The sequence below is a fragment of the Anopheles merus genome, chromosome 2R (assembly GCF_017562075.2).
Source record: "Anopheles merus strain MAF chromosome 2R, AmerM5.1, whole genome shotgun sequence".
Taxonomy (NCBI): Eukaryota; Metazoa; Arthropoda; class Insecta; order Diptera; family Culicidae; genus Anopheles; species Anopheles merus.
The window spans coordinates 21,036,451-21,061,863 of NC_054082.1; the positions used below are offsets into that span (position 1 = coordinate 21,036,451).

Sequence of the window (25,413 nt, forward strand, 5' to 3'; positions counted from 1 at the left end):
TCAGTTACTATGCGGAGTTGTTGTTGGAGGAGAGGTTGATGATGGTTGCTGATGCGCTACGCCGCTTCCACCTGCACCACCCAAACTCAAGCAGTCTTCCACAAATTGTTGTTTTAGCTGGTGCAAACTGTCACAGGCAAGAGGAACGTCCTTTTTCCTGTTCAATATTAGTGCCAGCCGGGCGGCTAGTACGTGCTTGCACGTGGGTTGGCGCCGTTGCTTCAGCAGCCAGTCGCGGAACGATTCGCAGGCACAGAAATTGATGCCCGGGAACACTTTGTACACCGTTCCGTACTTTGATCCTGGCACCTCGAGCAAACCACACTGGCTGTCGTCCGTTGTGCAGTAGGCGGTGATGGGTTGCTTGCCGTACACGATGCCGATTGCGCGAGACAGTAGCGCCTGCCCGAACAGAGATTCCAGCTCCAGCAGGTGTGTTTTATCGACTGCAAAGAAAGGAATGAGGTGAGCAATTAGCGGCTTTTATTCTAACCATTCTTTTTTATTGTATTTTAGCATTCGAATCAATAATAAAGTGTACTTTAGATACATATTTGGATGTAAACGGATCACGCGTCGTATCTACAATCGCCATGAGTTCTCCATGACAACAAAGAACGACCAGCATTATCATTGAAGGGATCGAAAAGTAAAAAACTGGTGTAAAAATTCGTTTGCCCTACGACGTGTCTATCGTGGATCTGTACCTTTAGCCACGTTAGGACATTGCCGTACGAAATGCGCTCTATCGCTGAACCATCCATTTTCTCCCTCTTTATCGCGCGCTCTCACTCTCTCTCTCTCTTTTAAAAACAACCAATGCTCGTTGTTGCCGCTGTTGCGTGTGCTGCAGTCGGTGATGGTGTCGTGTACCGTGCACAACAGTAACAGCAGATCGACAGACAGAACAAAAGCAAAACCATAGCTCCCGTGCATTCCCTTACCTCTAGTCTACAGCTTTTTAGGTGTGAATTAACATAAAAAAGCAGTGTTCCATTATTTGCGAACGGTGGTGCTATTACATTACGGTGGTGTCAGTGTATGGTTCGATCAAACGCACGCATTCCAATGCTATGAGCAACACAGCGTCAAGTGACACTTGGGAAGGGAAGAGCCGCGCGCACACTGCTCTCGCAGTGTGCAGCGTTGCTATTGGTGATGGTGATAGTGTGTTTAGGGGTTTAGGGCCCTTTCGGTGCAGCAGAACTGAAAGAGTGTGTCAGTAAGCTCTGTGCCTGTGTGTTGGAATTCGCGCGCTTATCATCACGCATTCAATCGATGAACAGCTGCCAACGAACCGCGCCACCCGTCTCTGTGGTTCTGGTGCTGTAAATTGTGTAAACTTGCCGATAAGAACGTTTCGATTTGATTGGATGTTGTCAAAACCGAGGCTTGACTGTGTGTTTTTTGTGTGGTACGAAAATTGATAAAATAGTTACGATAGAGCCCATCAACGAATACAAAGCAATAGACCCCGCACAATGTTCGATTCAAAGAAGATGCAAAACTGTCCGACTTGTAATTGTCTCTGTAAACAAATATTGTTCCATACGAATCGAGCGAGCTCCTTCTAATTGTATGTGCAAATCGCTAGATCGTGTTGAAATCATCACCAAACACCACATTACTACACCACCGAACAACAGCCGGGATCGTACCTGCTAAACGATCGCATCCACGTCCAGCATTCCCGAGATTTTGTTACATTTCTTGTTGCGGTTCCTTCACATTCACATTCGCTCTACATTTTCGGATCAAACCTTTGCGTGTGCATCATGTCTGCTGCTGCTGCTGCTGCTTTTGTGTTTGTGCGGACAGAATGCTCTTGCTCCCATGTGTGTACCGTCAACCACCAGTGCAAAGCAGCTCGCGAGCATCATCCACACCAAGAAACGAGCTGCGCGAGAACCACTAACGCTCGCCGAAGTCGCGAGGCCCTATAGGCAGGAAACCAGCGCGCGATCAAATCCACGCACGCAATCTCACACACTCTCCCGGCTGCTCACCTGTCTCTCTCTCTCTCTCTCGCTCACTTGACGATCGCGAACGCAAAACAAAACCACTCCGCGGATTCGAGAGCAGACGCGCGTCTGAATAGTTCGAACAGCCGCGGTGGAAGGTCCGATTCGCGCAACGACACGACGCATACTTGGTGCGGATTTGTGTGCGGATACGTACAGCGTGTTAGAGAGATTGTGCTGCTGCTGCTTGCTTCCTTGCTAAAGTACGGTGTGTGTGTGTTTGTGTATATGTGCGTGTACGTGCGCACGCGTGTGTGTGTGTGTAGATTTCGATTGTGGCGAAATTAGTTTCAGACGGTGATGCGTGTGCCGTCCTAAACAAATCCCGTGGCGCATTACGACTGCAGCCAAACAAAGGGAACCAGGCCAGGCCGTGACACAGTACAACAGCGAACCCCTTTTTGCCCAGAACGCATACGTAACGACGATCAGCAGAAGATCACAGTGGTTGTGTGTGTTAGAGAGCGTGAGAGGGAGAGAGAGATAGTAAGAGGGAAAGAGAGAGAGAGAGACACGGGAGACAGTGAAAGCCGAAGGGCACCAAATCGCGCACGCACAGCTTAGCTTGTCCCTTGTTGGCCAAAAATTTCCCTCACGAGGCAGTTGGTCAGATCTGCCAATGTGGTTGCTCTACAAAAAATAACACACCGCACTCGTGTCGCCGCCAGGTGTTCTCTGCTGGTTGCTCTGTTGCCTTCCTGGCGCCTGTGGGGTTCTCAAGTTCGCCCACCGCAAAACCCCCCGTCGGAATCTCTGACCTCGACCGGGTTGTGGGGCATGCTCGTCGCACGTTTATCGTGTGGGGCATGAAGGATTCTCCGCGCTCTCTCTCTCCCTCTCCCTCTCCCTCGGTGGTGTGCGTTAAAATAGTGGTGGTTTTTCGGTGTTTTCTTTGCAACGTCACCACACTCACACACACCGCCGTCCCTTTTTACGCCTTTGCGGTTTAGATCGTTAGGCGCGATCAGGTTTTTTTCTTTTGTCCAAACATCTCGTCAACAAATTCGTTTTTTTTTCTCTCTTCTTCTACATCGTTTTGCTTTAGTTCTAACCATACGGAGTAGTGGCAACGGGCGAACGAAACGTGCCGTAACCGACACAACATTTGTAAAGAAGGTACCTTTTGCTTCCGTTTGCTTCGTCTTTGACCGGGCTAGCTGCTGGAATACATTGAGTGAAATAGGATAAGAACGATCCGCCAGCACGCAATACGACCGTTCTGTGTAAGGGTGGAGGGAAACCTGCGTCTGCGTTGGAACATTGTCATCGTAGTAAAGCATTGCCTACTCGACAAGCCCTTTGCGGAGCAGCAGCAGTAGCAGCTTTGTGCTCCAAAGGGAAGTAGAAACCCCGAACACGAAACAAACAAGAAACGAAACGAACAAAAAAAAAGGCGGTTCCACATTCCCCGTATACCAATAAACGACGCGACCGCGACCTACAATCATGGCCAACATGCACGAGGACGAAATGAAGCACTGCTACGAGAACCTGATCGTAGTCGACGTCGGTGCGAACCTCACCAACAAGAAGTACATCCGTGATCTGGATTCGGTGATACAGCGCGCAAAGGATTCCGGTGAGTAAACCCTCCTCCCCCCATTTGCAGCAACCCACCGCCCCTTCGAAAGGGACAGAAATGGGACAGGTGGCAAGGGATGGCACCTATTGATGTAACACAGTAAAGCATAAAGTGACACACATCACGATTCACGCTGCCTACTGCGACCCAATAGAGATGGGTCTCTTCGCGCAACCCGCCCCAAGACAGCAAAAAAGCCCCAGTGCGAAGAACTGGCAGGAGAAAAAGGGCAGGCCGCGCTATCAAATGGCCCTCGAACTAATCTTATCGGGCACCAGTTTTGCCACCGAGATGGCACGGTGGTGTGTGCGTGCGTTTTACTGTGTGTGCGCGAAACAAACACAGTATAAACAACGGCCGAGCTCCGGTCGTATCAAAAGGGAAAGATTTCGTGAAGGAAACAGGTTCGTGGCAGCGAGTGCGCGCGCGGTGGAGTTACGCGAAACTACCCCAACCCAAAACGTTTCTTGCCGTTTTTGCTAGCACGCGCGGAAAGCGCGCAGTAAGGGCAATATATATATATAGGCCGACCGGCCCAAGGGTGATTATTGCAACAGTAACACGGTGGTGCGCGGCCCGGAACCGGTGAACCACATCGGGTTTCGTCGGTGCTGCTACTACGCGGGGCACTGTGCCTGGCACTGGCTCTGCGGTGAAAGCCCAGCTCGCGATGGGTTTGTGGTTAAATGTACAAAACACACAGGCGCTTTGGCAAGGTAAAGCAAGGTGACAACAGGGGGCGTTTGATTTTCCCTCGCTTGTACTGTAACGGCGAGCTTTTGTTTATCCTTGAACACCAGGGGTCGAAGTAGAAGTTTCACCCGCAAACCACAGCCACAGCTAGAAAGCGCGTGGAAGTGTTCTGAACAGATAGTGCGTGTTAAGATTTCTATTGTACAATGCTGGGCGACGTAGGAAACATGCAGTTTCTTTTTCCTTTTTACACAAATAAAGTCTAAAATCCAACGTCAAAGTAGGAATGGTCAATTTCACCCACCAATCGCTTGCAGCTTGCTGTTGTTTTGGGGCAAAATAAAACGTTACAATGGAAACACACCTAAATAATACTAGTCACAGTAGATAGTGGTAGCGTTTGGTACGGTATGTTGTAACCATATTGCGCCTGATAGCAGTCGGGATTTGGTGTATGAAGATAACCTTTGCTAGAGGGCATACGTATAGAGAAAGAATTGCAGCAACTCGCTACGATCATGCTCTCGATGATCATCAGCTTGGAAAGGTGATTTTTAAAATGCTAATTGGAATAATATACAGGTAGAACCCCTCTAAACGAGTACTTCTTATATCGAGTTTATCGCATAAAGAGCAAATCTAAATGCTCTACAAATTGCTTAACAGCGCAACAACTAACTTCTCCTAGACTCAAACGGATAAAAGATCATTTTAAAAACGATCTTTTCGAGAAATTAAAAAAAAAATTCGTAATCAATCGACCAACTCTTCAAGAAAATGGTTCAATAATAATGACAGAGTAACAGTGAACAATAAATATCTTCAAAATTAGTAGTATTGTGAAGATATTTTTCCATTCCATTTAGATGTGTATAGCGCACTTACGCTCTTGGAACCAATTATTGCAATTTTCAAACAAAATTATTGGAAAAGAGCCTTTCCCGTATAACGAGTGAGTCACTGGAACGGATTAAACCCCTCGTTACGAGGGGCTCCACTATATGTTCGTTGACTATTACATTTAAACACGTGCTCAATTATGTCACTGACAAAACTGAAGACACTCAATAATGCAATCGAACATGCGTTTCCACTGGTTTACTTTACCGTGTTTCGATTTGGTCTATCTAGCAAACCTTTCAGCTAGTTTCTTCTAGTTCAGCCAAAACACTTCTTTTCGTTATCATCTTGTGTATGATGCCTACAATCAGTGTACAAACATTTCAATTACAAAAACATCGCGCGCGACAGACGGAGTGGAGGAGGCGTTCATGAGCTTCTTACACTACACATCGATCGTCCAAACTGTCTAATTTTCGTGCGTAACGATGCGACACGTCCGCAAGAGAGGAAGATTGCGCTTCCTTCCCCAAACCTTGCCCCCTCCGGTCTGTAAGTGGCAAGTGAGCAATATCACGCAATCAGCTGACGGGTGAGGGAGACCGCCTAGAGACTATCGAAATTTTCTACCGGCTGGTGGAGCCCCCCCCCCCCCCCCCCCCCAGTTGTACACACGTGAAAGTTTGGGGCGAACACAACCACCCCCTGGTGAGATAGCAGAGCGTCGGGTTCGATAGCCGGGTGTAGGGCGGGAAGGCAAGGAAGGATAGATGATGGGTACATTTTTTCCGGTGTCCGAAAATGGATGGACGGAAAAAAGAGCAGCAACATGTGATGGAGACGGGGTGGTTGGGTCATTAAATCGGCTTCCGTGACGCGCGGACCAGTCTGTTCCAAAATCCGGCATATGACAATCGGGCGGCATAAGCCCTGGCCTGGCGTGAACAGAAATTACACCGCTGGGAGGAGGGAAATTGCTTCCAAAAAACAGTGTGATGCTACACTTAACGCTGTTTAAATTATTCTACGATCGTTAAATGAATCGCGCTCGGTATACGTATTGCTTTGCGGGTTAATTTTATTAACAAAACCATTAAACCAAAATGAAATGAGGAGTATATTATTGCAAAATCGGTACAAGTCTAACGCTTTTCAATCATCGAACGCTTGGCTGAACGTTTCTAAGCGAGCGCTGAATATGGATTAAACGATCGATGGTGTAATAAAGCACCAAAAACCCAATCGTCCATTACGCCCCCCCCCCCCCTCGTTGCTTCCGGCAGGAGGATAAGAAGGGAAATGTACTGTGTTGCTGTTATTCTATTGTACCCCACCATTCCTGCCCGTGCCACAACCGTCGTGATTGAGTGATCGAACAATCAGCGCTAAGTCCGATTGCTTGATCAAGCGATCACCACACCCCCGTGGTTGTTGTTGCCCGCCCTTCCCTCCCTCGACTGCCGGACGCGCAATGGTTGAATGTTAAGCATGTTTGAAAGGTGCCGACACGATCCGCTCCCTTTCAATGCGTGCGAAAGGGAAGGAACTGAAGCATCGAAAGAGGCCTTAATCACATGCATCATGTGGTATATGATGCGTGACGCTCCTTAAACCCCAAAACCAGACACGTTTTAGCACCTCCGACGGGAGGAAGAAACGCTCATTTGGTTTGGTTAGACTTCGTGTGTCTGGCTTAGCGCGCCAGATATGGTAAGCGTATTTTCTGATCCTAAAGATGAGCGATTGCCGCAAACACGAATCCCGAACGAAAAGGTGACGTGGAACTCTTCATTTAATGTAAATATTTTAATAAGCACACAGCGTACTGTAAACTGCGCTCCGTTTACACTGCGTTACTCACTCCGGTTCAACTCAAACGACAAACGCCCCGATAACGACGACGATCGTTGCAATTAAATATGTATTTTATTGCTATGAAAAATGTATCGCCAAAGGTAGTAGCAGTGCGCGCGTTGTTTCCTTGCTTCCGAAATTTTCCGACCCGTCGCCGTTCGATTGCCGCGGGGTGTTTACTCAGCGGAAAAACCATCCTCTGCGTGCAACAGAAAACAAATTGGAAAGTTCAACAGTTTCTCTCCTTATGATAATGTGCACCGTTTTTTTTGTCTTTCTTGCAACCGTGTGTATATCGTGTGCATTGCCCAGAGGGAGCGCTCGCGAGGTATATTTTTGTAAAACATTAACAATTGAACTCACCCAAATTGGGGGAGAAGGCTTGAGCGAACGGTAAAGGAAAAGTGAAAAGCGTTAAAAAAAAATACAGCAGAGTGGTGTGTGTGCGTGTAGCTTACATTTTATTACAGCCACAATACGGCTGCTGGTAAAAAAAGAAGCTTTTCTTGTCTCCGCTATTGATCTCGTGGGCAGTTTCCCGGTCGATCATGATCATTGGTTGGGATGCAGCCGTGGGGAGGGGTGGAGCAGGAAGAGTCGGTTCGGTTTCGGTTTCGATTTCGGTTCGACGCACCGGTGTTCCGCGTGTGTCAAAGCTCAGTTCCGATGCCCGCGAGCCTGTGCTCAACATTAGCGAACGCTTGCTTAAGTGCCTCTTAATTGAGATGCCACGCGGCGGGGGTCGTTGTTGGAATTATTCCGAGCCGGAATCACGGAATCTCCAATTGGAATCACATACACACACACACACACATTTTGCTCATTTTAAACCAAACGGAGCGGAGAAAGGAAGAGAAATAGAGATAGAAGAGTATTGCTAGCGGGAAGCACAGTGTTTGATTTTCACTTTCAATCACGCTCTGGGGTGAGGGTGAAACAAAACAAAACGAAACGAAACGAAAAAACGTGTATCATTATTATTGCTTTTTTCATGCTGGCTGAATCATGTTGAAGGCATTTATAAGAAGCATGTATGTGTGTGTGGGGCGGTGGCTGTTGTGAGGGTGGTTTATTTCCGCGCTTTTCCAGCAGCATCTTCATCACAAGCCACCGGCCCGGATAGAAGAGCAGCTCTGGGGCGGCCGGTTCGGTTCCGGTAGCGATTTGGTCACTTTCGATTCGATCCTTTTTTTAATGCTGTTGAAAATAAAAGGCGATTTTTTTATCTCTCTCTCTCACACACACAACTGTTACGAATTCACAGTATCACAGGGGGGATCGAGTTTGCGGTCGGATTGGATCTCGTCTGCCTGCCCCACCTGGCTGGACTGTGCACAGGGCCTGCGCAACGCGGATTAGTTGATGCTCGCAGCTTGTTTGTCGGAATTTGACGCATCACGGCATGCTGATAATGATAAACGATCGACGATCGCTTCATAAAAAAAACGATTGACGTGTGCAATAGCGTTTGCACAACATTTGCATTTCCTTTTCCTTCCTACTGGTACTGGTGTGGTTCCGGAATGGATTTCTTTTTATTTTTCAATTGCATATTGTTATTAAATTCAGTTTTTTTTATTTAAACAAGTAGCGAAGCACGTTTTAAACTACGCCGTTTAGTTGTTTTGCGGCTTGCATCGTAATCGTTGCTTTGTGCGTTGTGACCCCAACAAGCTTCATGTGTTGTCGTTGATGCTGTGTTATCGTTACCATCTCTTTGTAGTTCATTTTCAATGAATTCCAAAAATAGCACAACATCATTCCGTTGACTTCAATATCTTCCTGTTTTTTGCCTTACATAGTGCGCATTTTACATGTCCCCACAGTTTGCTGCAGCTGCTGCTTAGACAAAGATCGGATAAAATTTCGCAGAGTGAAATGGAAGCAATATGGCTGCGTGCGTGGCCTTAGCACATTCCTTGCCAGTTATACACACACACTCCCATATACTGTTGTCCCTCACAATCAAACCCTAACCCGCCAGCGCCATATGATATGATGATGCGATGCTTGCTTTTGCGATCGCATATGATCGCATTTCTAAAATTAAACCAAAATTTTCGACCACAAACAGCGTGAAAAGGATCGGTGTTGTTTTGGGTGTGTATGGTGGTGGTGGTGGTGGTTGTGGTTGCGGTGATGATGCGAACGCTTTCTGGCCAAACCGTTCGTGTCACGTTCGCATGCGCATTCGATTTGTTTGCAATCCGTACGGGCGGGGGCCGGTACGTATGTCAGAGTTCGGCGATCGATCGATCGATGCTGCCCCCTCGGGAGGAAGCTGCCCTTAAATCTTCTAAATACCCTCTTCCAAACCGACCCATAAGAAGACAAATCCACTCGTATCACAAACGCACGAGTAGCACGGAGTTTGTTTGACAATCGAGCTTCGCCGGGAACGAATGGTATGTGACGGCGTTGGTCGTTGAAAACGGAGATCCCCGAGATCCATTCTCGTTTCTTTGCGAGTGCTGCCGCATGTGAAGAAAGGGGGTTGGGCAGCATAAGGTCAAGCAGAAAAGCGAAGAGTAATTCTTCAAAGTAAGGCCGCCTACGGAAGGCACTTTCAACGCAGCGAAAGGCGTTCGGTTTCTTGCCGTTCTGTCCTCTGCGCTGTGTCCCCGCGTTCATTCATTACGACTTTAAATTAGTGTGTGCATTTTTATGTGCATACATGCCTCCGGGCATATCTCTCCCCCTCTCTCTTTCGAGCTCTGTTTTACATACCTCCTTTCGTATGTAGAATTACTCTTTTTTCTTCTCTTTCCACTGGGCTGGCGAGCGCAAATGCAAAAGAATGTTGGGCGATGCACTTAATTTTCTCTTCCCGCTCGACCAACTGATGACGGAGACCCCCTGAGGCCCAGTAGCAACGGCAGCAAGCGCACGACATTGAACGTAAACTGTTGTACCTTTTGCCCCGTGTGTGTGTGTGTGTATGTGTCGACGCAAGTCCCCGAAGGGAGAATATAGGAACACATTGATGCTCTCGGTCTGCACTGGCCACCAAGCACACGCACGTTGGCTGAGAAATTAAACTCAATCAAGACCGTGACACCCTCCCGTGGGTCAGCGATCGCGGACCATGGGCCGTCCGCCGTTTAGGCAGTGTGTTTATGGTTGACACGTGAAGAAACTGGCCTCACGCTCGACGCGACGAAAAGAAGTCACACGGAGCTAACAAAAATGTAATATTTAAAGTAAAACATGCGATGCTTTTCTATTACTACACGCCCAATGTGTCGATATTTGAATGCTTTGGGCCATTTCCAACATGCCAACAGGTGGGATTCTAATTGGAAACTTTTCGCCTTTACCGGTAATGAGAATCCACACGGTTGGCAACATTATGCAACATAACAAGCGCTTGGTGGGCGAGCTACGTTTGCTGAAACAACCATGCCAAAACACACACACACACACAAACTGGTTCTAGCCGTGCGGTGGGGTGGCATTGCGTTAACCCTGAACGGTGCGGCGATGCCACCACTATGTCGTCTCCTACTGAATGGGGGTAACTGATGAGAGAGGATCGTTATTCCTCGTTTCCAAATATGGTGCTGTGTGTGTGTGTTTTGCTTTTGAAGAAGAAAAAAAGTCACCCAAAGCCACGGGCAGCATTGAATATGCTCTGCCCCAGCACTACAACAGCAGGTCCCATACCATATCATATCCATTTGGTTCGCCTTTTTGAGTCATTTGTATTACAAAGTAGCATTGGAACGGAAGAGGAGATCCCCGCATAAATACGGAAGGTAATAAGGAGCATACGGAGCAGGGTTGGTGTGAAAAATGAGCTGTATTTAAACGGTATTATTGCAATCATGGTGTTATAATTACAACTGTAAAGCGGAAAAGGTGGACCATTCGACCGAAACAAAACAAAAATTGTTTAAAATATGCAACAACGAACAAATAATAGTGAAGGTCACCTTTTTTTTTTGAGGCATAACGTTTTACAATCGACTATTGGTCGGATGCGCCCCACTAAAACAGAGAGAGAGCGTTAAAGCTATGCTAAAATGACTTCCATAAAACTCCTCCCCGAAACTAACACTGACCAGGAGGCAACCTTGCTTGCTTGCGTTTGCTGCTCCTTCTTCGCCGAACTGTGCCGAAAGTGAACGACTTTGAAGAAACTGGCAACGTTTTCCACCACCTTATGAACAATAGAAATCGTCCCCGAGCACGGACACGGCACGGACGGGCGAAAAGATTTTCCCATTCCCAACGGTTTTTTGTCTGCTCTGCTGTCTGCCGCCGTGCCAAGTGCAATCGTCGCGTCAAATGATGCGTAACTAAAACTTAAAAATGGATTGGGTGTTTCGCTTCGAAGGAACAACGAAGGTGTTATAATTGCAGGTTTGGTTGGAAAAATAAGCCCTTTTTTAACAATTGTATGAGATACTGGCCATTTCATTAAGAGATGTGTGTGTGTGTTTGTTCTGTGGGAGCGATTGAAAGACGATGTACACCGTTCTAAGAGTGAACTAAGACTAACTACATTTATTCAATATTCAGTGTAACTACGGTTGCTGTAAACAATGGCTACCTGATTACAACTAAGATATTTCTATACGCAATCCACCACAGTTCCATCGCCATGCTAATTCACTGCCGTAGTGTATCGAGCATATCTTTCGTTTGCATATTTAAATCCCCCCTTTCGACGCGTAAAGGACATTTTGGTGCATTTCATTCCATTTGAGTGACATTTTTACCCCCGTTATCGATAAAACTGTCGTGCCTGTTTGCGGTTGCTATCAATTTCAGTGGGAATTTAATTGCATTTGTCTTGAATGCTCCGTTCTGTGTCGCTGCTATTGAGCTTTAAGCTTTTATAAATAAGCGCACTCAAACATGTTTGTAAAATATATGTTTAAAACAAATTTCCAACCCAAACGATCCCATTTCTATAGTGGGAAAAAGGTGAAGGTACGAACCAAATTCATAACAGATGTTACCAGCATTGCTACTCCCCACTGACGACATGATGACGAATGACAAATTAAACAGCTCCACAACCACAAAGCGCCCAACCACATTGCTGGGAGTTGGCCCCGGGGCGTCGGGGCACGTTTGCAAAAAAAGGGAAATAAATATTGGACGAAGTGTTGGTAGTTGTACTGACGTTTTGCACCGGAATGGCATTCCACTTCAGACAAATACCAATTCGGAAATGGCATACACACACACACACACACACACACGTGGGTCCGTTCTTATGAGGAAGAAAGTAAAGCAGCAGCAGCAGCTTCGGCCTTTCACCGCGCACCGTGTCTTGTGGCCGCACCGGCGGACCAACGCGCGTGGGGGCGCATACATAAAGCGGCCATTGATTTTTCAATCCCGTTCACCACCGGCGGCGGCGGCGGCGGCGGCGGCGGGTAGTTGTTGCACGTTCCACGTTCTCTGTTCTTTGCTGCTGCTGTAGCTGCTTCACTTCTGGTTCTACTTTCTTTTGCGCGCTCGGTACATTGTACCGTGTGTGTCGCTCCGTTTGACTGACGCTTATAGTACGCTTATTTGCATGTGCTTTAACATACAGACGGATAAATAAGACAGCAGACAGAGAGGAGGAAAAAAAGGGCCAAACTTTGCCGCCACATGCAAGCGGGTGGAGACCTCGCGGGCGCGGGAGAGAGAGAGAGAGAGAGAGCGCCGATGCATCTCCGCCGCACGCGAAATTAAGTCCACCGACGAAATGTGGTTCAGCCCTTCTTCACAGCAACATGCACTACTTTTGCACTACCGTCTAGACTCGGTGGCTCGGGAAGGCAAGTGTGTGTGTGTGTGGTTGGGAGGCGAAAACATATGATGTCCATATTTATGTTTTTGCTCCGGTCGGTCGAGCGTGATGATCCCGTGAGAAGGGGACGCGTGGTGTTCCGTGCTTGCATTCGTTGTATTTGTAGTAGAAAGCTCATGTTCTAGGTATAACACGGCAAAAGATAGCGTGTTGTGTAGTTGCTTTCCCAGAAAAAAAGGGTTTTTAATTTTGTTTTGTTTTTCTTTATGGCCAGACAGCTCCTTCCCGGGGCAGGGAAGAGGCTCTGAAGTTTCTCTCAAAGTTCTTCAAAAAATGTACAAACAACTAATGAATATTGTTTTCCCCCTTTCTTTCCCCCTCGTTCAACCCAACTCGACCAGGCGTACAAAAGATCATGGTCCCCGGGACGTCGGTAAAATCGAGCAAGGAAGCACTACGGCTAACGCGCATCTACCCCGGCATCATCTACTCGACCGCCGGCATACACCCGCACGATTCGAAATCGATCATCGAGGAGCCGAGCACCTGGCACGACTTTCAGCTGATGGCCGGTGCGCCCGAGTGTGTCGCGATCGGGCCGTGCGGGCTGGACTACCAGCGTGACTTTTCCGAGCCCTGCGTCCAGAAGGAGATCTTCGAGCGGCAGCTAAAGCTGGCGTGCGAGCTGCAGAAGCCCATACTGATCCACGAACGATCGGCCCAGGAGGACGTACTGGAGATACTAACGAAGTACGGGGTTTGATCGGCACGCGTGACTCTATGTTCGGTTGTTTACAGAAAACATTTTCAACACAATCCATCTCTCTCTCTGCTTTCCAGATTCCAGCCAGCACAGCCGATCATCGTGCGCGGCTTTATGGGCACGACGGACGAAGCGTTAAAGTATCTGGAGCGTGATTACTACATCTCACTTACCGGCTATCTGTGCAAGGTAGGATCTGTGCATTGTCTTCCTCGTGTACTACCTGTGTGCGCGCTCTAATGCTGTATGTTGTGTTTACATGTTTCGCCTTGCAACAGGACAAATCCGACACCGGCGTACGGAAGCTGCTCGAGGACGGCCGGCTACCGATGGAGCGTCTGCTGGTCGAGACGGACTCGCCGTTCATGTATCCCAACACGCGTGCGTCCAAGCTGCCACAGCACGTGAAGGGCGGCCTGACGGAACGATCGCTGCTGTATCTGCACCGTTACTGCACGTTCCAGCGCAACGAACCCTGCAGCCTGCCGGCCATCGTCGAGATGATAGCGGCGTTCATGAACAAAAAGCCGGAAGATGTCGCGCTGGCCACCGCCTTCAACGCACTGAAGCTGTTTGGACTGTCTCAATGATCATCATCACCACCACCACCCAACCCTACTCTCCCCTCCCCATTCTGGAACGAACGACGAACGACAGTATCCCAATTCTGTTGTGCCAACATACGCGCCAACACAGATCGCGGATGATGATATTTATAACAGCGATTTCGACTATACGACTATCGATCCTACTAATATAAAGGGGAATGCTTTTTATGCTGATCCCTTCTCCCCCTTTCCCATCCTTCTTTTCGCTTTGATGTTTAGATTGATGTTTTGATTACTTTTGTGCATGTGCTTGCGTCTGTGTGTTTTGTGGGATGTGGCAAAGACGCAAAACGAATCAGCGAATCAACCACAAACGCGACGAAGAAGGCGACGCCGACGTTCGCGCTGTTAGAAGCGTGAACGAAAATAGGGTTAGATTTGTAACAGTTTGTTTGTTGATGAAATTGATAATATTCGGGTTCTTGTGTTAGATTAGCTATCAGCGTACAGGCTCTATATCGTACGTGCTGCTACCCCCTTTACATGGTCACGTTCAGCATCCAAGGGGAATAGAGAATTGATGTGAAAGGTATTGTGGATGCTATTATCGTTAAGGAGTATTTTGTTAAACGTTTTGTTTATTTAGTTTTGCTCTAACAGGCAACACAACAAATATGGGTGATACAGATAGCGTTAGACAGCATACATAAACACACACACACTTAATGGTCCATTTCGTGAGAATCCATAAGGACCATCCCGAATCTACACATACGTAGCCGTACTGTGGGATCATAATTTACGATTTTTTTCTCTCCTTTTTACCACCACTACAAACTGTTACTGTTACTGTTTGAGAAAACAACAACATAAAAAAGTGCTTTTTCATACTCTCATAGTAGTTACGACGCCTAGAGGTTAGAGGTTGTTTATTGTGTTTAATATATGTTTAGCATCGAAGAAGAGAGAGAGAGACAGTAAGGATTGAATCAAATCAGTGGAAAAATGAACCTATGCTATGAGAATACCGAAATCAAGCGAAAGACTGAGTGGCGTAAAGAATCGGAGACATGCGAAGCGTATGGTTGCGATGCGTAGCGATGCACAGAATAGAGCGTATGTCAGTGGCGAGAAGATTTTGTTCGATGGTCTTCCAGCTTACTGAAAGGATAGTATAGATAGATAGATAAAGGTTAGGGTAACCCCAAGGGGGGAGGTGTGACAATTTCCTGCGAGCCAACCAAAGCCAAGATCGGCAGGATTCCGTCGTCATAGGATTGACGGCGCCAACTCCTGTATTATTCGGATGATTCACAACGTTTACGCATAAACAATGGGAAGGCGGGAGTGTTGTAATCAGCATCTAGAATCGTATAAAATCCCTGCCGAACAGCGCCGGAAAGTGCCATACTTTATATGTCTCAAATAAGCTACGCTAATGTATGTAACATTTGAATTGTATAAAGTGGTAACACTGTTTGTTTTGTGTAAGTTATTGAAAATCATTACCTATAGAGCTCAATAAATGAATCATTTATTTTTGTAAAAAAGGTATTTTGTTCTCCATCTATTATTATCACAATTCATGGGTTACAGCGGTAAATCGTCGCTTGCATTAGAAGTAGTTGTAGCATGTTTTGCATACGGTGGTCACCCCCCCCCCCCCCTTCTACGAGCTGCTGGATGGTGCATTAAATTCTATCCGCTCAACGATCGAACTGGGATTGTCTAGCCACAGCTGATGGTTTTTGCTGTTGTAGAACCGTTTCGAGTACCCGCACAGCTTACAGTTTACCTGCACGTAGCACAGCTGCTTGTGGCGAAAGTCGTGAATGTCGGCGGTGGTGGCCGGATTCAACAGAACGCCACACCGCACACAGAGGGTGCGTTTGATCGCGGGTTCCCTAAAACAATCAAACGTTAGCAAGTGAGCGCTGGAGCGAACTGGACGATAATCGCCATTTTCAACACTTACATTCGCAGCACAGCCTTCTTGCCGATCGCTTTCGCTAGCTTTCCGTACGAGGCGGAAAGCTGCGGACACGTGTCCGACATCAGCACGGACGCTTGGTAGAGAAAGTTCATTCGTTCATGCAGCTCACGGCCGGCACACGCTTTAGGTTGTTTCTTTTTATCATTTTGGGGACGTTTTACTGCTTCCGTTTCATTCGAAGCCATAGCGGAACGGTACGTTTTACTAGTGTAGCAAGATACGGCAACTTGGTAACTGACGTCCGCATGCGGCGAGCTGTGCTGTTTGTAAACAAACAGCTGTCACAGCGGAACGGCACATACAACAATACGACCGCACTACAACGATCGCTTGGATGACGAACGCGTGTTTCGTATGGAATGTTTCGTTAAATTTCAAAAGGAATTTCTTCAACATAAATTTAGTCACATTGAAAATTAATTATAATGAAACAAGCATCAAATGTGAAAATAAAAGTAATAACTCCCGATTAAAACGATACTTTTGACAGCATTTCAATTTCGATAACACACATTTTCGGATAACAACCAGATTTTAGACGTTGTGTTAGGTTTATAATTAATTCTCTTACCCAATAAGAGGTATTTATTACATCGCATTAGTTACCATCTAATCAAGTGGCTACCACAGCGCACTGGTACAATAAATATACAACTGAAAACGTAATAATAATAATAATAATAATGTGCTTGCACTGTAACTGGAATGTGTGTTAAACCCATACTGTGCGGGTGGACGGATAACAAATCAATTTTACATCGATAAAATACACTGTTACAAAGTACATTACACGTATAAAACCAAGGAGGGAATACTGCTTTGTATGAGGGAAGGAGGGGAAGAAGCATCAGCTTTCCCGCCGCGTGGATCAAACGACCCCAAAGTGAACCACCTTGATGTTGGGAATTTTCTTTTCCTCTTCTTTCTTCTCCATTTCTCCACTTCCGTTGCTGATCAGATCTGGAATGTACCGAAGAAAAACAATATTAAAGAATCAATTTAAAAGCGACCACGAAAAACTTGCCAAAAGCTGATCGTGTGCGCGTACCTTGCATTGGTGTAAAATCCTTCAGATAGTCCTCGTTCGGATGGCACAGGGGCAAACTTTCGGCCAGCTCGCGCTTTGGATCGGCAATGGACGTGTACGGTCCGTACCCTACCGGACCGGGCTGGAGCGGTTGCTTGCGAAGCTTTTCGACGATCAGCTTCTCTTTGCGGGGTATTTCCTGCTTGAAAGAGAAAAAAAATAAATCTTAACGTCCCCGATCTCCTCACAACTCATCGCACACTTCCAATGCTTACCGGCACAACGGCAACCGTGACGGTGTCGGAGAACTTTACTTTATTTTTCTCCGCACCGTCCCGCTTGGTAGTGGCCGAGGAAGAGGTGGAAGCCCCACTGCTGCCACCTGCTGCTGAACCACTGCCCGCCGCCCCCAGATTCAGTGCACTTCCCGGGCCTCCTCCATTGCCACCAGCAGGTGACTGTTGGGACTGTTGACCACCGGCGCTCGCATGACTGCTTCCACCGTTCGAAAGTATGGATGCGGTGGGAGCATCAAGCTTCTTGCGGGTACCGCCATACTTTCCCGTGCTTGCCGTTGCCATCTGCAGCTCGAACGGTGGCTGATGTTGCTGCGACTGTAGCTGAAACTTGGACGGAATGTTGCCCGAGATGAGCGGATACTGGTGGATGATGGTGCGGGGTGCGTTGTTGCTGTTGCTGCCAGCGCTGCCCGACGGCACACTTGCGCTGGACGGATACCAGGGGGACTGGGGTAGGGGCGGTGCTTTCCGTACCCCTCCCGTCGGTCGTCGGATAAAGTCCGGCTCATCTTGTACTAACGGTATGCCGATCGTTTGATCGAGAATGTTTGGTACCACAGCGCCCAACGGTTGCACTGGGTGGTAGGCGGAGGAGGAGGAGGCGGAAGAGGATGATAATGGCCCACCGGGAAAGGATCCGTTTAGGGACGGTTTCGGCACAACGTCGATAACAATGTGCTGCTGTCCGGGTGGCAGTGGCGATGGAACGTCATGGTGCAGATGATGATGATGATGATGAGGATGGTAGGCAGGAGGTAGCCCACTGCGACCGTTTCCTAACGCCGGCTCACTGTACTCGAGGTAGTGAGGTGCAACCAATGGCGCAGGACCACCGGCCACCGCACGGCTCGTCACTGAAGTCGAAGCATTCAGCTGATCCATCGACATGCTGTTCGCTTGCCAGCTGTATTTGGCGGCTTTCTCGCGCGGATTCACCATCTGGCGGGAGCGTGTTCCCGGCCCCAGTGCTGCCATTCCGGATGAGGCGTGCGCATACGCCAGCGGGCTATCGTCCAGTAGCAAGAGATTGCTGGAGCTTAACGATTTGCCCTTCAGCTTCGACTCCGCTATGCGGGACTGCTGCTGCTTCGACAGCTTCAGCGCTAATGCCGTTTGGCTGCGCTGCATGGCAAACGGTGGCGGCACGGCGACCGGGGATGCTTTGCTCTGGCCGGGGGATGCTTTTTTCGAAATGTACGGCAGCGGTGGTCTGTCCTGGTGGGCGTAGAAGGCGTCCGACTGCTTGGCCGAAGGTTTTAAGCTGCTGTTGGTGGTAGTGGTGCTGCTGGAAGCGATCGATTTGGAAGACAGTTGTTCACCCATTTTCGGCAACGGAGGATGTGCCAGGGTATGGGCCTTTGATTTCGAACGATCGTTATAATCGTTCCATCGTTGCACCTGGGAAGATTTGGACGAACCGGAGGAGGTTGAGAACGTTCGAAAGCTTTTCTCTCTCGCTTCGTTTGTGAATTTCGGCTCGCGAGGATCAGGCCGTAACTTTTCCATAGCCCCTGTTCGTTCGGCTCTTCGATGCTGGTAAGTTCCGTTTGTACCATTTACCCGTCGTGACACATCGCCGCGAGCACTTTCGGTTTCTTCCCGCTCGAGCTCCTCCTCCTCTTCACCGGCAATGTATTCCCCATCGTCACGACCATTCTCGACTCGTTCACCGTCCTCATAGTCCTCCTCATCGCCTTCCTCGTCATCGTCGTCATCGAAACTGTCCGCACACAGGGAGCAGGACGAGTTGGAACAGAGGGAATCTGCAATCGAAACGAGAAAGCGGTTAGTTATGCCAACGTTTTCAGCATTATCTAACCCATTAAACTTACGCTCACTATCGCTGCGATCGGTGCATATTCGGTTGATATCGTCCACCTTCCGGAGCGCCTCCCGCGCCAGCTCCACATCCCCGTCCACCTTTGCCTTGTCGTGCAGCTTCAGAAACAGATCCGCATCGTTAATGTCGATGGCCAGGCTGAACGCCTTGTTGTACGATCGATTGCGCAGCAGATAGTGGAAGAACTTGAGCGTAATATCGTTCACCTGATCGCCAAACTCGAGCTCCGTCTCGTAGCAGAGCGACTTGACCGGCACCAGAAAGCTGCCGAGCGCTTTCTGCAGCTGCAGCTCCCGCTCCGTCCCGAGCGGTTGCTTGAAGATGTAGTTCGCTATGCGGTGCAGCGAAAGCAAACACATCGCACCGTACGTGTCCCAGTTCAGGCTGAGCAGTATGTTGATCGCCTTTTCCACCTGGTTCAGCGAGATGTACTTGTGCACCAGCACGTCCGCGGTCAGCCCAGACGTGTGCACGTCACCTTTGAGGCCGGATCCGCCGACGACGCGCACGCACGCGAGCGGTCCCTGCTCGAACGCGCAGAACAGAAACGAATCGGTGGTGGCGTACGGTTCGCCATGGCTTGCCAGCTCCGGCTTTTTGCTCCAGCACAGCCGCCCCAGCTGAATCGACGGTGCATGGTGGCCGAGAAAGTAGTTGGACAGATCGAACGTGCCGGACGGTATGCCGTCCTGCGTTTCACTCAGCAGCTGCATCCGGACGCAGGAAAGCGCAATGTCGAAGCACTGCAGCTGACACTTTTCGTTCGCGATCATTACCACCGATGAGTCACTGTGCCACGCAACGTATGTAGGAATCTGGAGAAGAGAGAGAGAGAGAGGCGGGTCGCCAACACATGAGAACATTAGCAAAACTTATTTGTGCAACCAAAACAAGCGGGCGGACGCGCAATGTACTTACGAAGGCGGCCTTTACGAGATGAGTTATGCCGCGGCCCTCGTCAAACAGTACGACCGACCCGTCGATACAGCCGAGCATAAGCTTCTCGTGGTCCGGGCTGAGGGCGTTGCAGCAAACCTGCGTTTGCAGCGGTATGGACGTGACCGCCACACGGCGCATCTTGCTCTTGTTGATCTGATAGATGCAGCTGTCGATCGTGACTTCGCCCTACGGATAATGGAAAAAAGTGACAGTTCAACGGGTGTCCGCCATTTGCCCGCCTACCTAGAAACCCCACCCAAACTCTACCTTTTTGGAAATTTTCTGCTCCACACAGTGCACCTGGTAGTCGTTCATGAGGGAAAACTGCACCGAGATCGGATCGTACTCGGTCCAGTAGTAGCACAGCAGCTCCATCCGTGCCCCGTTCAGCTTGTACACGTGCAGGTTGGCGCGATCCTGATCCTTCACCGTCGGCCGCCACGGGTACACCTCGTTCTGGGACGATTTGGTCCACACTATCACGAGATTGAGGCTGCTGCTGCAGACCAGCCGCTTCGGCACCTTGCGCGTCGTCGATCCCGTGCCGCTCAGCAGCACGTTGCAAATCTTTGGATCCATCAGGCTGATCTTCTCCAGGTTGTTTTTGCGCGCGGTCGGCTTCTGCAGCTGCACGAACGTGATCTGATTTTCCGCGTACGCCACCAGTATGTGGTGCTGCGTGATGACCACATCGGTAATGTGCTCCGAGCACAGCTTCCCGATCAGATACTTGTCGAAGTAGATGCGGTTCAGGTCGCCGGTGAACGGATTGATCGACAGGTGCACCAGCAGCCCGTTCGCGAGCATCAGCTGCAGCAGCACGCTGTTCTTCCACTTGCAGTACACGAGCCGCCGCTGGCGCAGTTCGTCCTCGAGCAGGCGCAGCGAGTGGCGCAGCTTGTTCGGCTTCTTGTTGTCCAGGGTCCATTTGAGGCCGCGCGATTCGCAGTAGCTTCGTTTGCCCTCGCTCAGCACCGTTCGGCCGGGGTCCGCTTTTTTCTCGCAGTACCTGTGAAATGGAATTTACGCCGGTGCGTGGTTGTAGCAAATGCGTGCGCCATTCTATCGCTATATCGGCTGTTGCGTCAAATGCGGTAATGAGTGTGCAGAAATTCTTTGCTTTCGTGTGCCCCAATACAGCGTCCGCCGAATAGCTCACTTTGTATCGAGGAATTTTGAGGAGAAAAAAAATGGATTTTACCTTGCCTAGTTAATTGAAAACAGTACAATATAATCACCAATTATGACGCTGGTGGGGGGCAAAATTGCATAACCCTGCCAAACATACGATTTAATAAATGTATGCTTGATGATGGGGCAACATTGTACGGCAGGTTGTGTCGGTGTGTGTGGTGCAGGGCCAGGAGTAACGGACGGTGTTGTTCTTCCTTCGGAAGGGAAGAACCACCACTTACGAAAGGGAGCATGTTGCTTCTCCCCAACATCATGATTGCCGGCGTCGCTCGCGATGACCTTTACGCGGGCAGGCACCCAGGCCCGGCACAAGTGCGGCAGTATAATAATGAACGAACGGTACATTTTAATTGCAGATCACGATCGCACGCATCCGACTACTGGCTGGCGCGCGAGGCTCATGCAAAGAAGCAAACGGCGCTGTACACTGGTACTTGGCACGGCGACATACAACCCAGCCCAGGGCGTGAGCGGGCGCGCGCGCGCCCTTGCCACGGCGCTGGATTGTATCACAACACACCACGACGATCGAAGCGACATGATCAATGGGCGAAACTAGTACATTCCCGAGATGATGGGAGCACATCCACCCGTTTCCTCTCTCTCTATCTCTCTCTCTCTCTCTCTCTCTCTCTCTCTCTCTCTCTCTCTCTCTCTCTCTCTCTCTCTCTCTCTCTCTCTCTCTCTCTCTCTCTCTCTCTCTCTCTCTCTCCGTTCCTTCCCTGCATCGTCTGATTGATAATGTAATTTAGCATAAATTAATATCCTCTTCTGCTCTCCTTTTACCCATCATTCTGTCTGTACCGTGCCGATCGTGTACGGATCGCTCACGATAGCGTTGTGAGACCTTTTTACCGCTGGCACAATGCACACGCAAACCCGTGTCTTTGATAAAATACCCTAATTTTGCGTGTGTTTACTCGTGCTGGTTGGAAAAATAATCACCGAAACTCGCTTCACCGACGTTGCATTTTGAAAAAAAAAAACGCTTTTCCCTCCACAGCCCCACCACAGCATCCAGTTGAACACAAACGGAGGAGGATCATCTGATCACCGGTTACGGGGGAGGAGGGTTCAGCGAAAAGCAAGTGGTTTCGTGCATTCTTTTCTTATTTTGTTGCTGCTGTTGTTTTCCCTCATTGCTCCTTCTCCCCGCGGGGCCTAAGTGGGTGATCCGCCTTCTGGGCGGCACATCGTTAAGCTCGATTTTGTACCTTGCTATTTTGATTTTTTGTGTGTGTATGCCTTTCGTTTCGCATACACACGTTGGTTCTTCTACCCATGGTACCGCTCGGTTATGCTTTTGCTGAGCCCTGCCTTCCAGCCATGCAGTTACCACACATATAAAAGCCGTTTTGCTTCCCACACTACCCCCCCTTGGCGGATACGATGGATGGGGGCATCACAGTTGCCGGTGCTGCTGCTGCCTACCGCTGCACATCCAAGTAGGCAAAGCAGCCGAGGCGAAATGAAACCACCACCCCCAGCGGAGGCTCTCGGTTAGCAAAACCGCAACCAAACGTCGTCACACAGCAGCATCCCCGGCCCCAGAAAAGACAATAGTATTAAAAGCACTGCACCCACTGGCGTGGTTTACTATCGTGTGTCTCCCTACCCTTCGCCCCTCTTGCGGCCATTTTCTCACGCCAGCTTCGGCGTCTTGCGCGATCCGGAATTAAAATGCAAAGATGCACGACGCACTCTTCGTTTGCAATGCGATGGGAAAGTCACACACCAAAAAAACATCACCAAATCAACATTTCTGCTGACGGTGACGGACGGTTTTGCTGGCGTAATCGATTAGGAAATCTCCGCCTGCGCGCGGGAGCAAACGATCTTCCCCCGTCTTCGGGAGCCAGTTTTTGGTGCGCAATTAAAGGCGATTCGTTTACGTGGCTTACTTGGTTGTTCCCAGATCCGTATCCTGGATGGTGATGTCCTCCCTGGTGGACCAAAACCGCAGCTCCGTCAGTAGCGTCAACATGGTGCGAGCGACCTCCTGTGCCTTTTTGCACCTCTCCCTCTCTCCTTCGGCGGGATCGTATGTAAACAATTGCACCAACACACGCTGCTGCTGCTGCTGCTGCTTCAACTTGGTCGTCGTCGTCGTTTCACCGTCCTTTCCTCATTTGTGTGGCTGATTTTTCCTCTGTAGATCATTCAGCGAGAACTACTTTGCTTCGAGATGCATCGATTTGGTAGGTATTGGAACGGTATACTAGGATCAAGGGGTGCACTTTTTTTCGATGCACACATACACTACAGCGACGACACCCGAGAGCACCTTCGCTGACGTCGATGCAACAACAACAACAACCGCAGCAAGTGGCCCTTGGCGATCATTATTATTCGATCACGTATGTGTGTAACCACTAACGCACACACCTGCACGCGCACTCGGTCTAACCATCGACGCAACCACTCTGCTCTGGATGCTTTCCGCTGGTGAACAACACACACACACACACACACACACACACGGGAAAATACACTTTCGCTCACAACCTTTCGAACACAAACAAACACACCATGCAAACAACGCAAACTTCGCTTCGATCCTTATTTCACTATCACTTGGGCACGATTTGCATTCTCTGTAGGCACTTGTGAACCGACACGCGTTAAACATAGAACCGAGCGCGGATGGCTGGCGACCTGTTGATTGTGACCGAACGCGACTCAATTAGGGGGCCATCTTTACAGACTGCTGTCAGTTTGGCGTTTCACGATCGCGATCGCGACCTCTCCGCGCTCCACCGACTCATCGCACCCTTTCTTTCTCCTTCTTTCTCTCTTCATCGTACCTGCGTACCTGTGCCGCGTTTACACGCTCCGGGTTGAGACTGAGTTGGAGCTACACAACCGGGTAGCAATTGGATAAGAAATGAAATAAAACAATGTGGTAATGGGTGCATGTAGGAACTAAAACTAAGATAAAATATCCAAGGTCGAGTCGAATAAAAATCAATCATATCCAAATACGGTTCGAGACAAAATGGTTTGCGTTTTGTTTACGACAGAAGTAGAACGCCTCCAGCCTAGACTTGACCAACGAGCAGCGATGTTTTGTTTATCAAGTTAATATTAGAAAAAACCTGTTAAAACGTGTTAATCCAGAGTGTATTACTCTTTTCTAGTCCCACTTTTCTCTACTGTTGCTAAACTAATACAACTCACAAAGCAAACACTTACGATCAGCTGATTCCAGACCGGCTTGTTGTTGGTTGGCGCGCACCGACTGGTTGATTCTTGCGAAGAGGGAATCCACCGTATCGAAAAGCGTAAACGAACTCATTTACAAAACTCCAAAGCTCGTGGTACTCACGATAAAGCTTGCACTACATTTACCTAAACTATTCTTTAAACTGTTGATGTTAAATGCAAACTGCGCTTTCGTTTCGAAAGAACATGCATGCATGGAGGGAAACTGAAACTGTCATCGTGATGTCATATCTAAACCGGTGCTTGTTTACATTTTGAACCGGTAAACTTTTGAAGAACGGTTTGCTGTTACTTTTCTACGATTTTTTTTTGGCAATTTGTAGCATTTTGAATGTTTACCTGAATAAAGTACAAACGATGAAGTTTAGAAGAATTAGTGGTTATTTAAAATGGTGGAAAAGTCAGAAAAACTAATCGGAACAAAATGGATATCACATCATCTCGGTATGAATTGAACATTTCGTTCCCGTACTGCGCATCATAATTAACAAATTGTTAGGGGTTAGTTTTGTTCTTTGGTTAATTAACACTGGGCAAACTGTAGTACTGAATAACGAAAAACAATGTAAAACATTATTTTAATTGCAATCGTTTTCATAAAATTAATAAATTAGAAGAAAAGTTTCCGATTCTATGCTGAATAGTGATATATGCCGGTAAATTCAAAATGTTTTACAGTAGCTGGCAACCCGGGCATGCTCTTCCGGTTATCTTGAATGTGCCTTGAAGTGGACAAAATAGGAGTTAAAAATATTATTTTCAAATTCGACAAACTTGCACAATTGCTCATTTCTTAACTCATTCATTGCACAACATTTATCCGTCGTATTGATCAAATTTGTCAAATTT

At 48.5% G+C, this 25,413-nt stretch overlaps 4 protein-coding genes across 8 annotated transcripts; 1 reads left to right on the forward strand and 3 right to left on the reverse strand.

Moving 5' to 3' along the window:
• LOC121590142 (zinc finger SWIM domain-containing protein 7-like) lies at positions 1-24,783 on the reverse strand. Of its 2 annotated transcripts, none has more exons than XM_041909565.1 (2): positions 24,535-24,783; positions 1-446 (listed from the first exon to the last, which is right to left on the reverse strand). In XM_041909565.1, exons 1-2 carry the CDS (start codon positions 24,635-24,637, stop codon positions 1-3), a joined length of 549 nt encoding a protein of 182 aa, XP_041765499.1. In that variant the 5' UTR covers positions 24,638-24,783. The 2 variants fall into 2 exon arrangements, with proteins under 2 accessions (XP_041765499.1, XP_041765498.1); XM_041909564.1 differs by lacking the exon at positions 24,535-24,783 and adding an exon at positions 708-936.
• LOC121590138 (3'-5' ssDNA/RNA exonuclease TatD) lies at positions 873-15,144 on the forward strand. 3 transcript variants are annotated; one of them, XM_041909552.1, is made up of 5 exons: positions 873-965; positions 3,067-3,600; positions 13,141-13,489; positions 13,580-13,691; positions 13,781-15,144. In XM_041909552.1, the coding sequence occupies exons 2-5, from the start codon at positions 3,468-3,470 to the stop codon at positions 14,090-14,092; spliced, it is 906 nt and encodes a 301-aa protein (XP_041765486.1). In that variant the 5' UTR covers positions 873-965; positions 3,067-3,467; the 3' UTR covers positions 14,093-15,144. The 3 variants fall into 3 exon arrangements, with proteins under 3 accessions (XP_041765486.1, XP_041765485.1, XP_041765484.1); XM_041909551.1 differs by lacking the exon at positions 873-965 and adding an exon at positions 2,094-2,229; XM_041909550.1 differs by lacking the exon at positions 873-965 and adding an exon at positions 2,094-2,224.
• LOC121590143 (ribonuclease P protein subunit p21) lies at positions 15,452-16,294 on the reverse strand. Its single transcript, XM_041909566.1, has 2 exons — positions 16,026-16,294; positions 15,452-15,954 (listed from the first exon to the last, which is right to left on the reverse strand). The coding sequence occupies exons 1-2, from the start codon at positions 16,226-16,228 to the stop codon at positions 15,720-15,722; spliced, it is 438 nt and encodes a 145-aa protein (XP_041765500.1). The 5' UTR covers positions 16,229-16,294; the 3' UTR covers positions 15,452-15,719.
• LOC121590136 (WD repeat-containing and planar cell polarity effector protein fritz) lies at positions 16,770-24,079 on the reverse strand. Of its 2 annotated transcripts, none has more exons than XM_041909548.1 (7): positions 23,244-24,079; positions 20,416-21,157; positions 20,128-20,334; positions 19,202-20,024; positions 17,346-19,132; positions 17,092-17,269; positions 16,770-17,003 (listed from the first exon to the last, which is right to left on the reverse strand). In XM_041909548.1, exons 1-7 carry the CDS (start codon positions 23,324-23,326, stop codon positions 16,912-16,914), a joined length of 3,912 nt encoding a protein of 1,303 aa, XP_041765482.1. In that variant the 5' UTR covers positions 23,327-24,079; the 3' UTR covers positions 16,770-16,911. The 2 variants fall into 2 exon arrangements, with proteins under 2 accessions (XP_041765482.1, XP_041765481.1); XM_041909547.1 differs by having other exon boundaries at positions 17,092-17,272.
• Positions 24,784-25,413: the final 630 nt, after the last annotated feature.